Source organism: Tachysurus vachellii, chromosome 8 (genome assembly GCF_030014155.1).
Source record: "Tachysurus vachellii isolate PV-2020 chromosome 8, HZAU_Pvac_v1, whole genome shotgun sequence".
Classification (NCBI taxonomy): Eukaryota; Metazoa; Chordata; class Actinopteri; order Siluriformes; family Bagridae; genus Tachysurus; species Tachysurus vachellii.
Genome location: NC_083467.1, coordinates 9,108,556 through 9,122,604, shown reverse-complemented (window position 1 = coordinate 9,122,604; position 14,049 = coordinate 9,108,556). Strand labels below are relative to the sequence as shown.

General features: G+C 39.1%; 2 protein-coding genes across 2 annotated transcripts; one reads left to right on the top strand and one right to left on the bottom strand.

Moving 5' to 3' along the window:
• Positions 1 to 925: 925 nt before the first annotated feature.
• Positions 926 to 5,516, bottom strand: zic5 (zic family member 5 (odd-paired homolog, Drosophila)). The gene is made up of 2 exons (XM_060877266.1): positions 4,499 to 5,516; positions 926 to 2,844 (listed from the first exon to the last, which is right to left on the bottom strand). Exons 1-2 carry the CDS (start codon positions 5,385 to 5,387, stop codon positions 2,399 to 2,401), a joined length of 1,335 nt encoding a protein of 444 aa, XP_060733249.1. The 5' UTR covers positions 5,388 to 5,516; the 3' UTR covers positions 926 to 2,398.
• Positions 5,517 to 9,375: 3,859 nt separating this feature from the next.
• Positions 9,376 to 13,236, top strand: zic2a (zic family member 2 (odd-paired homolog, Drosophila), a). Its single transcript, XM_060877265.1, has 3 exons — positions 9,376 to 10,759; positions 11,949 to 12,112; positions 12,287 to 13,236. Exons 1-3 carry the CDS (start codon positions 9,784 to 9,786, stop codon positions 12,479 to 12,481), a joined length of 1,335 nt encoding a protein of 444 aa, XP_060733248.1. The 5' UTR covers positions 9,376 to 9,783; the 3' UTR covers positions 12,482 to 13,236.
• Positions 13,237 to 14,049: the final 813 nt, after the last annotated feature.

Below are 14,049 nucleotides of genomic sequence, written 5' to 3'. Positions count from 1 at the left end.
ACGGAACATATTCGGATGTTAGTGTCCATGCAATCGCCATAGAAATCCTAAGGCACCATGAAGAGTGTCAAAGCACCAAAAGGCTTTTGGCTCTGAAGTCTTGTTGGCTTTGAAGTGGTGCAGGACTGGAGTTACTCGATTCAGATTCTGTAGTGTGGACAGGGGGCACTTTGAAAAGTGTACTATAGCACGTTTCAATGAAGGAAATAAGGCTAGGGTGAAGGATGGGGGCTTCATATTCACAAAGCAAAATTCCCTTTATTCTTAGACATCTTTTTGTGCTGTTTCCCATGACTGATTTGTGCTTTGGTGATCGTGCCTCTATTTATAAGATACACGTCTGATCAGCTATAGACTTTTCAGTTAGCAGAGATATGTGAAGAATGGATTGATAACCTGAACATAACTTACATAACATAAGAAAACATACAAAATTTCAGTAGATTTTAAGACAATTTAAATATAAATTTGGTAATATATGTAATTTGGTCTGTGTAATCCCCATTGCCTATTTAATAATTTGTATATCAAAAAGTATTTTTCTATATGCTATAAATTATAGCATTAAAATAGGGCATTATTCTGGTTTTATTTCAATACATTACTTGTGTATTTAGTCTGTAAGACAAATTTTTAATTGATTAAAACAAACGAATAAATAAATAAATAGATATATGAATGCTTTTTTTTTTTTTTTTTTTTTTTTTTAGAAAATTAGTTAGCAAAGCTTCACACATTTATTATAAGCATGTTGTGTTTTTAAAATAAAATGAAACTAAATGTAACACTTGAAAATAGCATAGATCATAGTTGCCATGTTTTTAGATCCATAAATTTATTCATATCAATTTCATCACGGAACACCAAAAATCTCGAAAATCCTCTTCACTCTTTCCCCCAGCACAATTAACAGCACCATGCACCGCAATAAAAACACACAGTTACTACACAGGGCATGCGAGGGACTCTTCACATTACACATAACTAAGTCTATTCAAGTAAAATCTTTTTTTTTACACAACACGATAAAAATCACTACATTTCACCAAAATTAATCATATTTTTCTTTGGTGTATCTGTAATTCCAGACCAAACATTATTACCAGCAAATAAATTACAATGTACAAAACTGGTTGGGACGTTATCACAACATTCACAAGCATCGACACTACTGGCCTTTTAACACATCCGTCAGGGAACAGGCCCGTCCATTTGACATAATTTAGGGTCTCAGAGGACATATTCGTACTCTTAAATCAGAGTTACATTGGATTTTTTGCATAAAATACAGTCTAAATAGTCCTTAAATACCACAGAAAAAAATCTCCCGTCCACAGTTATTGTATAAATTTTAAAACAAATACTGAACAATTTATAGAATAAGCCACTTTCCCTCAGTAAAAAAAGGTACTGGTCACTGGGATGATACCCATAATTGTACACCTTTATGTATATGTATATTTAACCTAGAAAGGTGCATATAGCCTAGTATTCCTTTACTCTGAAAGGTACTTAGGGTTCAATTATGTACCTTAAATCTTTTTGCTACATAAAATACTTTGTGTTCACTAAATCCATATTTCTGGGTGAGAGATTCATATTAAATGTACAAAAGTTAACGTGTACAAATAAAGTAACAGCGACAAATAAAGTAACAGATTAGTACCCTTTTTTAAAAGATGGTACTAACGTATTAGAAGTGATAAACTTGCCTGTTTGCACGTTTCTCACTGCAAGAACATCGGGAATGTTTACATTAAAGAAACACTTGGTAAAGGACAAACGCCCCACAGATATTCATCAGTCCGTCACTATAAAAGACCTCTGGGGAGAAGCATAAGCTATAGAAAACTGTTCAGTCATTGATACAAACACATCAATCACCGGTTATTGTTTGATTTGAACAATGTCGGTGTCACTTAATAGGCTGGATATGACTTAATCAGCTAAGCCCACACAGTCCTTTCGGCAATGCAGGAAATATCTTGGTCCAAAATTGAAACAAAGGGTGTGAAATGATCCCGTTTTTTCGTTGATGAGATGCACACCATTTATGTTATTAAATAAAATAATTTAGTTTAAAAAAAAACACTGTCAAACACATTTATTCGAAGTTATTAATGCGTTGAGCAGTATGCAATAGGGTCTTGTGGTACATAAACGTGCTATGCGCAGATTAAGGGCATACGGCAGGGTAGTGTTGGGTATTAGGGTAATATGGGTAGGGTATGGACTGATGGCACATGCTCTTCACCATCTGACATCCGCGGCGCTGTTGCGTGTTTTTTTTTACCAACACTTCTTAGTAGACTATTGCGCCTCAAGCACATGATGTTACAGATGTATAAAAACAGTATGTGAGAGGAATGCAACATAAACATATCCCTTGTGCTTCATATCAGAGCATCGTCCTTGGGTCTGAATGTCTAAAAGAGTCCTCTTCGTCGGATTCGGAGGTTGGCACATCGCTGGAGGGGGTGTGGAGATTGTTGGGGACAGCACTGCCCTGGCATACGTACCACTCATTGAGGTTGGTGACCTGTGGGGAGAGGTTGGCGGCGCGGCTCCGTTGTGGTTCTGTGGAGGGCGCGAGCGCGTCACCGAGCGCCGCAGAGGAGGAATGATACGCGGCGGTTGAGCTGGAGGAAGGGGGCGGAGGAGACTTGCAGTGCACCTTCATGTGTTTCCGCAGTGAGCTCGGGTGCGTGTAGGACTTGTCACAGCCGCGCACTTTGCAGTAGTACGGCTTGTCGCTGGTGTGGACGTGGGAATGCTTTTTCCTGTCACTGCTATTCGCGAATTTTCGGTCGCAGCCGTCAAACTCACATTTGAAAGGCTTCTCACCTGCAAGAAAAATTAAATATATGCATCATATATGGTGCTCCATAAATAATTGAAACATGCAGTAATCCTTTATCATTATACAATATTTTGTGAACATTTATTGGTGAACCATAAATATTCAGTTAAATGTAACAAATATAGCAGAGATTATATGATTGAAATATATAAAATTTACACATTGTATTTAGGTGAAATATTTATGTTTATTACACCACACAAAAAAAGGTTACTAAACTCTACGTTTCCTTTCCTCTCTACTCTCTAGAGTACATATACTGTAGCAGTCAGCTGAAAACTCAGCACACGTGCTATGACTGCCACCTTCATGCAGTAACTTTTCATCTGCACTACGCTGCTTGGTGATGCGTATAGCTCTTTACACATCAACATAATCACTTCCAAACTAAATTATTTTGTTACTTAGCATAACATCCCCAGAGACTGTGAATAGCATGAGGGTGCCCCATAATTCCCCCTTCTTTGCCTGTAAACAACGTGGTGAGTGATATTGATCTTTGCGTCACTGGCAGCAAAACACTGCAGTCACTTAGAAGCTGAGTCTGCCAATCAGGCCTCATACCTAAATTATACAAAGAGCACACAAAATATCAGGATTAAAGGAAGTGCTTGATCCCATAATGACACTAAACATAAACATGAGCTTATGCAATTTTATATTGTTTCAATGAGGCCTAATTTAACTTCATTTGAACATCAAACCATAAGCATAAAGATATAATTGAAGACACTGCGTGTACATGTCATTGTAAACATGTTTATGAGTCACAGCCTAATCTGGATAGCACATGTTCCTCCTAGCAGTGTTAGTGACAAAATAAACACACTACATTTCAAACGCTCTAACAAGAACATGCCATTACTAATCTCATCTAAACCCACTCAGGTAGAGACCGTTAGATAGACTGGAACATAATAAACTCTTGAAAAATAACGAGGCCTTATTAGTTAACAGAATGCCCTGTTGTGAGGTTTAGCATTCCGAAATGTCAGGGAAATAAACTATTAATATTAAGCCCGATTTATTTAGTGATGCAATAGATTGGTACTGCGACTCTGTGCAGGTTAGTGAACATGAATGAATGATTACGGTTTTGCTGATGTAGATCTATACTTCTCGACTTCATGATTGATATTTTGTCCAATGCCATTGTATATTTGGCCTAAATCAACAAAGCTAGAGGGAATGATACAACCGAATCAGTTTGTTATGCTGATACGTGTGCATATTAAAAGCTTTTCCAAAAGTAAGCCTTACCTCTTTGTTTACTAAGCCATGCCTCAAAAGCCCAAAACACTTGAAACGTTAGAGTTACACTTTAAAATGGGGGAACAGTCATTCTTGGATGCAGAAAGTACACCATAAAGCTGCAAACCAACATAACGGTACTTATAACTTATATCCGTATAATTTATGTGTAAATCTAGCTTTGGCTAAATATATAAGTAGAAAGAAGTAGTTTATTCGAGCTAAAAGATTAACTATGTCTTAGTAGCTGCACGCGATTTCACCGTTCAGTATGTTATTCATCACAGTATGTGCTACAGCTCTTGGACTAATACAAATCACCATTGCTAACTATGCAACAACTTCTGTTCCACTCAGTCAAGGCTAATGACGAATAGCTGCACTGACCTGTGTGAGTCCTCTTGTGAATCTTTAGGTTTTCCGAGCGGGCAAACACTTTTCCACAACCAGGAAAAGGGCAAGGAAACGGTTTCTCTCCGGTGTGCACTCGAATGTGGTTGATCAGTTTGTACTTTGCCTTAAACGCCTTGCCCTCGCGCGGACATTCCTCCCAGAAGCAGACGTGGTTGCTCTGCTCGGGTCCGCCGACGTGCTCCACCGTGACGTGGTTTACCAGCTCGTGCATGGTGCTGAAAGTTTTCGAGCACGGCTTCTTAGACGTCTGTTCCTGGTCAATCCATTTGCAGATCAGCTCTTGTTTGATGGGCTGCCTCATGTACCTCAAAAACGCCCCCGTGGCTCCATGAGGGGCTGAAGCGAGATTCACATTTAAGTTCATGGAATTGTAGCCGTGAAGGGAAGGTCCATAGTGCTCGGGCCTGTGGCCGAAGTGTTCTGGCCGGCCGTAGATGTCCCCTGGAAGACCCAGGCGCATCTGTCCGTTGAGAGCATGGTGATGGGCACCTGGGGCTGCTTGCTCGTGAAGTCCCGTGAAAAGTGGATGGGCACCACCTTCCGTGTGCCCGTAAGCACCTGTTGGGGAAATGAACATGCCATGGTGATGAGGGGAGGAGGCGGAACTATGCTGGTCGCCAAGTGCATGCATAGCAGAGGCTGAGAGCTCTCTCCTGAGGATGAAGTCCCTGCTGCTTGCGTAGCCTGAGTGGGGGTGAGCCACGGGGAAACCAACTGTGGTCTGAGAAGACGGGAAGGATGCCGCGGTCTGGGCTTCGGGATGGCTTTGAATGTGCTGCGATGGACTAAGTTTGAGAGCATTTGTCTGTGCCATGTGCTCTGGTCCAAATGGAGTGAGAGCCACTCCAGGGTCGTTGCCCATCTCCCCAGGGTGGAGGTGGTCCCCAGGTCATGTCCACATTCGCTACTTTTGTTTTTTTTTTCACTACACGCCTTCTAAAACATTAAAATATATGCATATAGCCATCTATATAACTTCTTTTGTCCTGCCTCTAACTCTGCTTGCTCCTTTTCCCACTCTGTCCTCAAGCGATTGGCAGAACCTACAACAGTTGGAGGACACAGTGGGGAATACAGTTTAGAAATGGCACTGCGGGTATTGGACAGATTTCGGTGACTGGCAGTTAAAGGAGCGAAGCGATTGGCTGTCTTTCAGTGCGCAGGCTCAGCGGGGTTCCGCCCCCTCACTCCCTTCACCGCTGTCGACTCCAAAAAGTTGTACTCACAAAGTTGTGTGTAAGGCGCTGTTTACCAGGACATACAATGTGGACAGAGGCGTATTATATACAGAAAAAACGTTTATTTATTTATTTATTTATTTATTTATTTATTTATTTATTTATTTGTTGTTTTTACTAGGGTACGATATTTAATCTAAGAAATTATGCACAACACGTTGCTAAATCGACAGGTGAATGTAGGCTACTTATTAATAACTAAATTAATTTATATTATAATTTATATATATATATATATATATATATATATATATATATAATATTTCTGGAATAAATAAATAAATAATAAATAAACAAACAAACAAACAAACAAACAAACAAATAAATAAATAAACTAAAGCTTAGTTTCGGCGATTAACATAAAAAACATGTAATTTGCACGGGATGTTTCTGTCATTTCAATTCTAGTGCATTTTGTTGCATAATCATTATTAAAGCATTTTCTATGATTTTTAAGCCCACATTTATCTACCAAACGTCTACGATAAAAAGAAAATGGCAGAAAGAAACGCTCCGCAAGATAAAACAACCCTAAATTGCTCAATAACGTTCAATTCCAGTATATTTTATGCTGCAAAAATACTGTATATTATAAGGCAGAAAATGTTAAAAAAAATGTTTAAAACTGCCACTGTTTACGTGACTAATACTGTGAATTTATATTTAATACATTTAATTATATTTAAATATTTAAATCAACACTATGGGCTAAAGACACTCGTAAATTAATTTCAAAAAATTCTCTCTCTCTCTCTCTCTCTCTCTCTCTCTCTCTCTCTCTCTCTCTCTCTCTCTCTCAGTGAGTGAGTGAGTGAGAGAGTGAGAGAGTGCGTTGAACTTTATGATAGCAATACACACCCTTTTTAGGTTCTTGTTGAACACCACAGGGAGTGAATCTGTTATCGCTTTAATTGGTCTTGATTCAAATTCATTGCAAAATAGATTTATGATAATAATTAGGCAGTATTAACCTTAGTGGAGTATTTCAGATCAAATATAATACAATCCTGGCTTCGACTAAATGAAGGTAGGGAGATTCTTCAGGTCCTTACAGGTGAGGTTCAAAACCTTACAAAGCCATAACTAACGAATGACTTTACAATTATACTTTCAAAATTAATGAAAAAGTTGCAATTTGGATGTAATCTGCCCCAAACATAACTAGATATTAGATCAAATTAAGACTTGGGTAATTGGCAATTAATCAGTCACGTTAGCATCAATTATGATACTGATCATGCGGCCTACTTTTGATTTCTTCTTATTATGTTTGAAACTGTTCATTCATAGTGATTCGTTGATATATATTAGCGATGTAAAGATTTATGTATGGAACTGAGGTCTGAATGTATTATAATGAGCTTCCATCGCTGAAGAAACTGATTTATTTCAAAAGTCCATACAAAGACAAGACAATACGCAAAATTTAATCTCAGAATACGAATACGCCGTGTGTGTGTGTGTGTGTGTGTGTGTGTGTGTGTGTGTGTGTGTGCGCGCGTTAGAGAGAGAGAACCTATTACTAGACCACATTAAGTAACTACATGCGTAGGTTATTTAGTAAAATGTAAATTACCTTTTGGACGCAATTTCATAATTATACAAAATACATCTTTAGCGTAATACTTACTAGGTGAATAGGTTTTGGCTTTGGGGCGTATTCTGTACGTAGATTGTGAAAGGGGCCACATATGAGATCTTCATAGGCCGGAGGTCAAAAACCCATGAAAACCTCCAAGGTCATTGAAAGTAACCAACAAAGCGTCAGCATATTGATAACGTCAAACCGGAGGCATATATTGTCGTAGTGTGTAAAGTGGTGCTGTCACACTAAAACTACATATTTATTGCATTTTTTATGTTGCCTCAGCACAGTAAGAAGTATGGTTAAAGGGAGCGTGTGATGGTCACCATGCCTGTTTGAGTTTACCACCTCTGTTTGGACGTTGGGAAAAATGTGGTTTACAATTTTCAGCTTTTTTTTCTTCCCCACTATGGGAAGAGAAAAACAGAAACTACGACTTGCTGCCCCAGGCCGAATACGTCGTCGTTCTAACTAATTTCTTTTTCTTCTTTTTTCCCCTACCCATGGCAGGGGGGAAAGGTTTTGTGGTTTCCTTGAGAAATAAAGAACTTCTTAGAGAGGTCGGCAGACGTGACTTTGAACTTGGATCAGATCCTGTGTTTCCTGCGGAGAGGGAAGAAATGGTCTTGGGAAGAATGGTCTATAACGTTTAAGCTGCAGGGCTTTGAGCGGAGACGCACACAATCCCAGAAGTTTTACACTCCTTCTGCTCCTTCCGCCCTGTTATTTGCCATTTCAAGCGAGAAGTAGACAAGATAAAGTTTGAACCGTGTTGGAATGGGACCGTGTGGAACTAGTGTGTAAGTAAAAGCTCTCTTTTCCTGTGTGGGATTTAAAAACATTCCCCTAAGAATTAACTTTTATTTGTTTGGGGAACCGCGTGGCATATATATATATATATATATATATAGGTAGGATCGCTTAATTTATAGAGATGGACTGAGATTGTGACTTCACTTAAATAATTTTCACTTCACTTGAATTATTATGGCTTTGTCTGTGGTTTGGCTCTGTGTGTGTTATATATATATTGTACTTAGTGGTCCAACTTGTACGAAATAATTCAAATTTAAATTTTGAAGGTAAAATATAGAGTGGTAATATAGTTCATTAATTTATGCATACGTAAATTTTGTATGCCGTACTATACGCATAAACATATAATAAATACTTTTTAGATTAATTAAATCTAATACACTTTTTTTGTAACATTTGTTTGTTTTGTTATATATTTTGTCACTGGTTTAGTACATTTGGTTCTCCGGTTGAGACCAGATTCATACCACAAGAAAAAACGAGTTTATATAGTTTTTTAATCATGATAAAAAAAAAAAATCACAGCCAAATTTCTACTCTCGTATGTGAACAGTGACAGTACTTAAAATTATTTTTGTTCTAATATAAGTGCAGTCTGAACAAGACTCAGTGTGTTATTGCAATTGGCTGCTGTTCTAATAACGTATTACACTATGCTTTAAATCTACATTGTGGCAGCTATAGTGGGAATACTTACCACACAATGCGACTCATCAGGTTATACGGCTTTAAACTTTACTCAAGAAACCTTTTTTAAATGCTGGATTGTATTTTTTTAATTCAACGCATTAATTAGATTTGCCTATAACAAATCTCCCCTGGGTATATAAAAAAATAATAATAAAAATGGCCTAGCTAATTATTTAACATTTCCATCCTGATGGCAACGTGCAATGTAAACTTATGTACATAGTCTATAATATTCTAATGTAGTCTAATGTTGCAAACGCTATCATAAAACGACAACAGCTTTTGTTGCTTTGATTTCCGTATATACTCAGAAAAAGGCTCAGCAAGAAAAAAAAGTAGGCGGTAATTGTCAGTGGAAAATGGCGATCGACTATTAGTTGCCAAAGAAACGCGTGCTATTGGAGGGACCTATGGGATTGATGAGGCTCGGGAGCCAATGAGACAGCACCAAATGAATGACCGCTCTCCAGTTAAAGGGGGCGTAAGAAGAGGTAGTGCCAGTCCACTGAGAAAGACAGACCCTCCGAGATAAACACAGAAGAGCGAGAGAAATAAACATCCCGATCCGAGATGCTTCAAGAACGCGTCGCGCTTTTAAAGAATACAAAGTAAGATAATCAGTCGATTTTTTTTCCCCGACTCGTTTTAAAGCGGGAAGACGCTAAGGAGTCTTTTTTCCTTCCCTTTCACTGGGATTTTAAGTTAGAAGTTATACCCAAGAACACAATCTAGGCGAGCTGAATAAGGGCGCTTGTTTTTTTTTTCCGTGTGTGAGGATTAGTACATACAAGTTTTACCTCATGTCGTGTTTTCAAATTTGGAAGTTATTACTTCCATAGCTAACAGCCTTCTCTGTGTGTTTATTTGGCGTTTATCTGGGCCGTTACAGGTAAACTGCTTTGAGAAAAAATTGTATTAAGTGAGAAATAATGTTACTGGACGCTGGTCATCAGTTCCCTGGCTTGGGAGTGGGAACATTTGCGAGGCATCACGCGGCGAGCGACATGCAGGACAGGGACCTGAGTTTAGCGCAGAACAGCTTCGTTGACTCTGCGCACATGGGCGCTTTTAAACTGAACCACGATCTCTCTCCCGGACAGAGCTCGGCGTTCACCTCACAAGCCCCCGCTTACCCCGCCGCGGCACTTGGCGCGCACGCGGCTCATGTCACCTCGTATGCGAGCTCTCCTTTCAACTCGACCCGGGACTTCCTTTTCCGCAGCCGAGGTTTCGGAGAATCGCCCCCGGCGAGCGGCCAGCATGCCATCTTCGGCCCCACTGCGGGGTCCTTGCACCATTCCCACGCAGACAGCCAAGGCCACATTCTGTTTCCTGGGATCCACGACCAGCACGCCTCTCACGGATCCCCAAACGTGCTCAACGGGCAAATGAGACTTGGACTACCGGGCGAGGTATTCGGGCGATCAGACCAGTACCACCAGGTCTCAAGCCCTCGGACCGACCCTTACTCAGCAGCCCAACTCCACAACCAATACGGCTCCATGAACATGAATATGGGGATGAACATGGCAGCGCATCACCACCATCCTGGTGCCTTCTTTCGCTACATGCGGCAACAGTGCATCAAGCAAGAGCTCATCTGCAAATGGATCGATCCGGAGCAGCTGAATAACCCTAAGAAAAGTTGCAATAAAACTTTTAGCACAATGCACGAGCTTGTCACCCATGTCTCAGTTGAGCACGTCGGAGGACCGGAGCAAAGCAACCATATCTGCTTTTGGGAAGATTGTTCGCGGGAAAGCAAACCCTTCAAAGCTAAATACAAATTAGTCAATCATATTCGCGTGCACACCGGAGAGAAACCTTTCCCCTGCCCGTTCCCTGGTTGCGGCAAAGTATTCGCACGATCAGAGAATTTGAAGATCCACAAGAGAACACACACAGGTAAGAACGATAAGCTTCTTCATGCTTATACTTGTGTCTAATAGTTAGTTGATGCGAAGCAATGTTTACTCACTACTTTAATTCAAGACTAAATCGTTACTTATTGATAATTAGCGATCGCTATATATTTAGCGTCAGTATTTAGATATTATGGTCAGTGTTATGTACGAGATTAAAACTGATTTTTCATTCTAAAAATGTAAAGAATTAAATTCAGTTCATATTGCGGGCATGCTGCTTACACTTGTGGAGCGAATAACGGGTCGGTCTAGAGAAATGCAATGAATTTTCGTAATCGGTGTGATCAATTATGTATCAGACTGTCAAGGATTTTCTGATTTACAAACTTTAACCGGGTCTCTGGCGACGCTGGAGCTCCTGTCGTGTTAATGCGCTGTGTGCGTAACGGCGCGTAAATCTCTTCAGCCGCTTTGCTGTGTCCGTGGGCCAATGCTGGCTCGCTAAACTCGCTACGTCAGGAGATTAAAATTCAGTTTACTGAGCCCACTAAGATATTCTTGTTCTTGAAAAAGTATGCCGAACAATTAGCAAATACGGACACAAATTGTAAGCTCTTCTTTTTTTCTCGGCTTTTTAGGAATAAGTGATTTCCAGGCCTGTTGTTTTTCTTAATAGCCTGCGCCTGCTTCCATAAACTGGAGAAACCATAACGCGGATTTTCGTTAATTTCTTGCAATACTAATAAACTATTTATTACGATACTAAACATTTAATTTACCGAACTTTGGTAGAATTTTATTGTTTGTAAATATCGCCTAAGCTTACGATTTTTCCGCTTAACAACAGACTTTAGCTAGTTTATGAAGTAAAAAAATGATCAGCGTTTAAAAGTCGCCTATAGCTCGTGCTTATATGTTTAAACATTATAGCTGACATCTGAAACATTTATAATTCATTTGTGAGAATACACTCTGCTTGTGAAAAGAGTCGATTGCAACTTGTAACGAAATCCAGTTGTCCATGGACTTGTGTTTTGAAAGCTCTCTTGTGATTGTGTGCATTTGAACACACTCGTATGCATCAGTCTAATTGGTACATTGTAGCACTGTAGACGAGGAATTAATCATTTTAGCTTAGGGCTGAATTGATTTATTTTGACCGTATGCACAATGCTGATAAGGGTTAGAATGTGACTGAAAGTTTTTTAACCTCGCGATTTTTTCTACAGGGGAAAAACCATTTCAGTGTGAGTTTGAAGGCTGCGACAGGCGCTTTGCAAACAGCAGTGACCGGAAGAAGCACATGCACGTGCACACGTCGGACAAACCATATTTGTGCAAAATGTGCGACAAATCCTACACTCACCCCAGTTCTCTTCGAAAGCACATGAAGGTAACTTTTTTGATTTAACAAAATTGCAATGCAGTCATCACTGCCTGCTAAGGTTTCTGTGACTTGTTATTGTTATTGATTAAACTGTTAATGGCGCAGACTACACAGCTGATGTATGCCATGCAGTCTTTGCTCGGGTTAATTAATTGCTTGAAATCTTTTGTCTTTTTTCAGGTTCACGAATCTTCCCCGCCAGCGTCCGACTCGTCTCCGTCAGCAAGCTCTGGATATGAGTCGTCCACACCCCCCGGGCTGGTGTCACCCTCAACCGAGACCCAGAGTAACACCAACCTGTCGCCCTCGTCCGGCGTACACAGCTCAAATGCACACAGCGGCCTGTCGTCCAACTTCAGTGAGTGGTATGTTTAGGACTGGATCAGTCCACAAAGATGTCTCACACACATACACACACTCACATCGCTCCAGTAAGACCTGGGGTCTAAATGAGACTTGTACAACTACTAGGCCTAAGCCTGTATCTTGCGCTATTCTCCCGGGAGTGATCCTCATCAACCGAAGAAACGTGCACAAAGAAGCACTCCTTCATTTGTAAATACTTTGCACCCTTTTTCCCAGTTGCTGTAATAGATTTTGTCAGGTTTTTTTGTTTTTATTTAATTTTTATTTTTTTATTTTTGGTGTATAGATGTCGCTTCAATGGTAGCTATTTCTCTAACCGGACTTTTAGTGCACATATTACGATAAAAGTTGTATATGGTCATAAATATTGTGCTCTCATTAAGGCAAGCTGATTGTACCTAAAACATCTATTAACTGGTATGAGTGCCAAAGTCAACACTTAACGAAGACGGACACAATATTTGCTTGTGAATGTATATTTTCGTTTGCTGGGCTTAACTTGTGATGTTTTTGTGCTTTGCAAGTTCGAATTGTGAAATATATTTGGAAGATGTGAGGAAAATAAACGTCGTGCAGTTCAATTTTCTGCTACCACACCCTTCCTTTTGTAAATATCGACTGCCATATTTATCCATTTGTAATTAAATTATGGTATTTACTTGCAACAGATGAAACAATATTTATAAAGAATGTTTCTTTACTATAAATATGTACAATTATGAGCTGAACAGGGGCAGGTGTTTTGTTATGTGTTTTTGTTCAAAGTTCAAAAGGTGTTTTCTCCATTATTGTGATAAAAAAAATTACTGCATACAAATATAATAAAATGTGGTTCAAGTGTTAAACTGTATATATTTTCTCGTGTTTTTTTTCCTTGTTGTGTATCTGTACATTTTGATCGTCAGGTACGAAGTGATAACATATATTATGGTAGCAGACAAATATTCGTTTGTTTGTTTTATTTGTTTGTTTGTTTAATTGACAAGGTTCCATAATATTCCCCCACCCCTCCTCAACTCGTCTAAGAATTGGTTGGGTTATTAAAATGGACCTCATACATCCAAACTAAACCACCACAAAACATACCTGTGCATGTACCAACGACGTGATTTTGTTTTGTTTAGAAGACCAGTGTCCAGATTTTTTACTTGCGGTTGTTTGAGTCGCATAACCATTAACAGGACACCACTGCAGTGCAATCAGGCGCCTATTTATATACTACTTTATAACAGACATATGCAATAGGTAGCATTTAATTGATTGTGATTTCCTCTAAACCACTAGTCATATTGCATTTTGAACAGCTAAATAAATACAATTAACATTTATATAACTAATATATTTATTACAAGCTTTTTATAGGGAGTCGCTCAGTGGCTATGCAACAACAAATAAATAGCTGAAACCTCGTTTTGTGTACTTTTGGTTTTAAAAAAAACTCTCTACATACAGCGCATTTAGTTAAAGTTGACTACTGTCGATTTAGACGAAACAAAACATTTTCGTAGGTTGAAATATATATATATATATATATATATATATATATATATATATATATATATATATATATATATATA

Bases quoted from the DNA above. Each gene is read 5' to 3' on its own strand.
- zic5 (XM_060877266.1), bottom strand. From the start codon at position 5,387: ATGGGCAACGACCCTGGAGTGGCTCTCACTCCATTTGGACCAGAGCAC. The intron at 2,845-4,498 runs GTCAGTGCAGCT...TTTTTCTTGCAG, and splicing joins TCACAAGAGGACTCACACAG to GTGAGAAGCCTTTCAAATGT.
- zic2a (XM_060877265.1), top strand. From the start codon at position 9,784: ATGTTACTGGACGCTGGTCATCAGTTCCCTGGCTTGGGAGTGGGAACA. The intron at 10,760-11,948 runs GTAAGAACGATA...TTTTTTCTACAG, and splicing joins CCACAAGAGAACACACACAG to GGGAAAAACCATTTCAGTGT. The intron at 12,113-12,286 runs GTAACTTTTTTG...GTCTTTTTTCAG, and splicing joins CTCTTCGAAAGCACATGAAG to GTTCACGAATCTTCCCCGCC.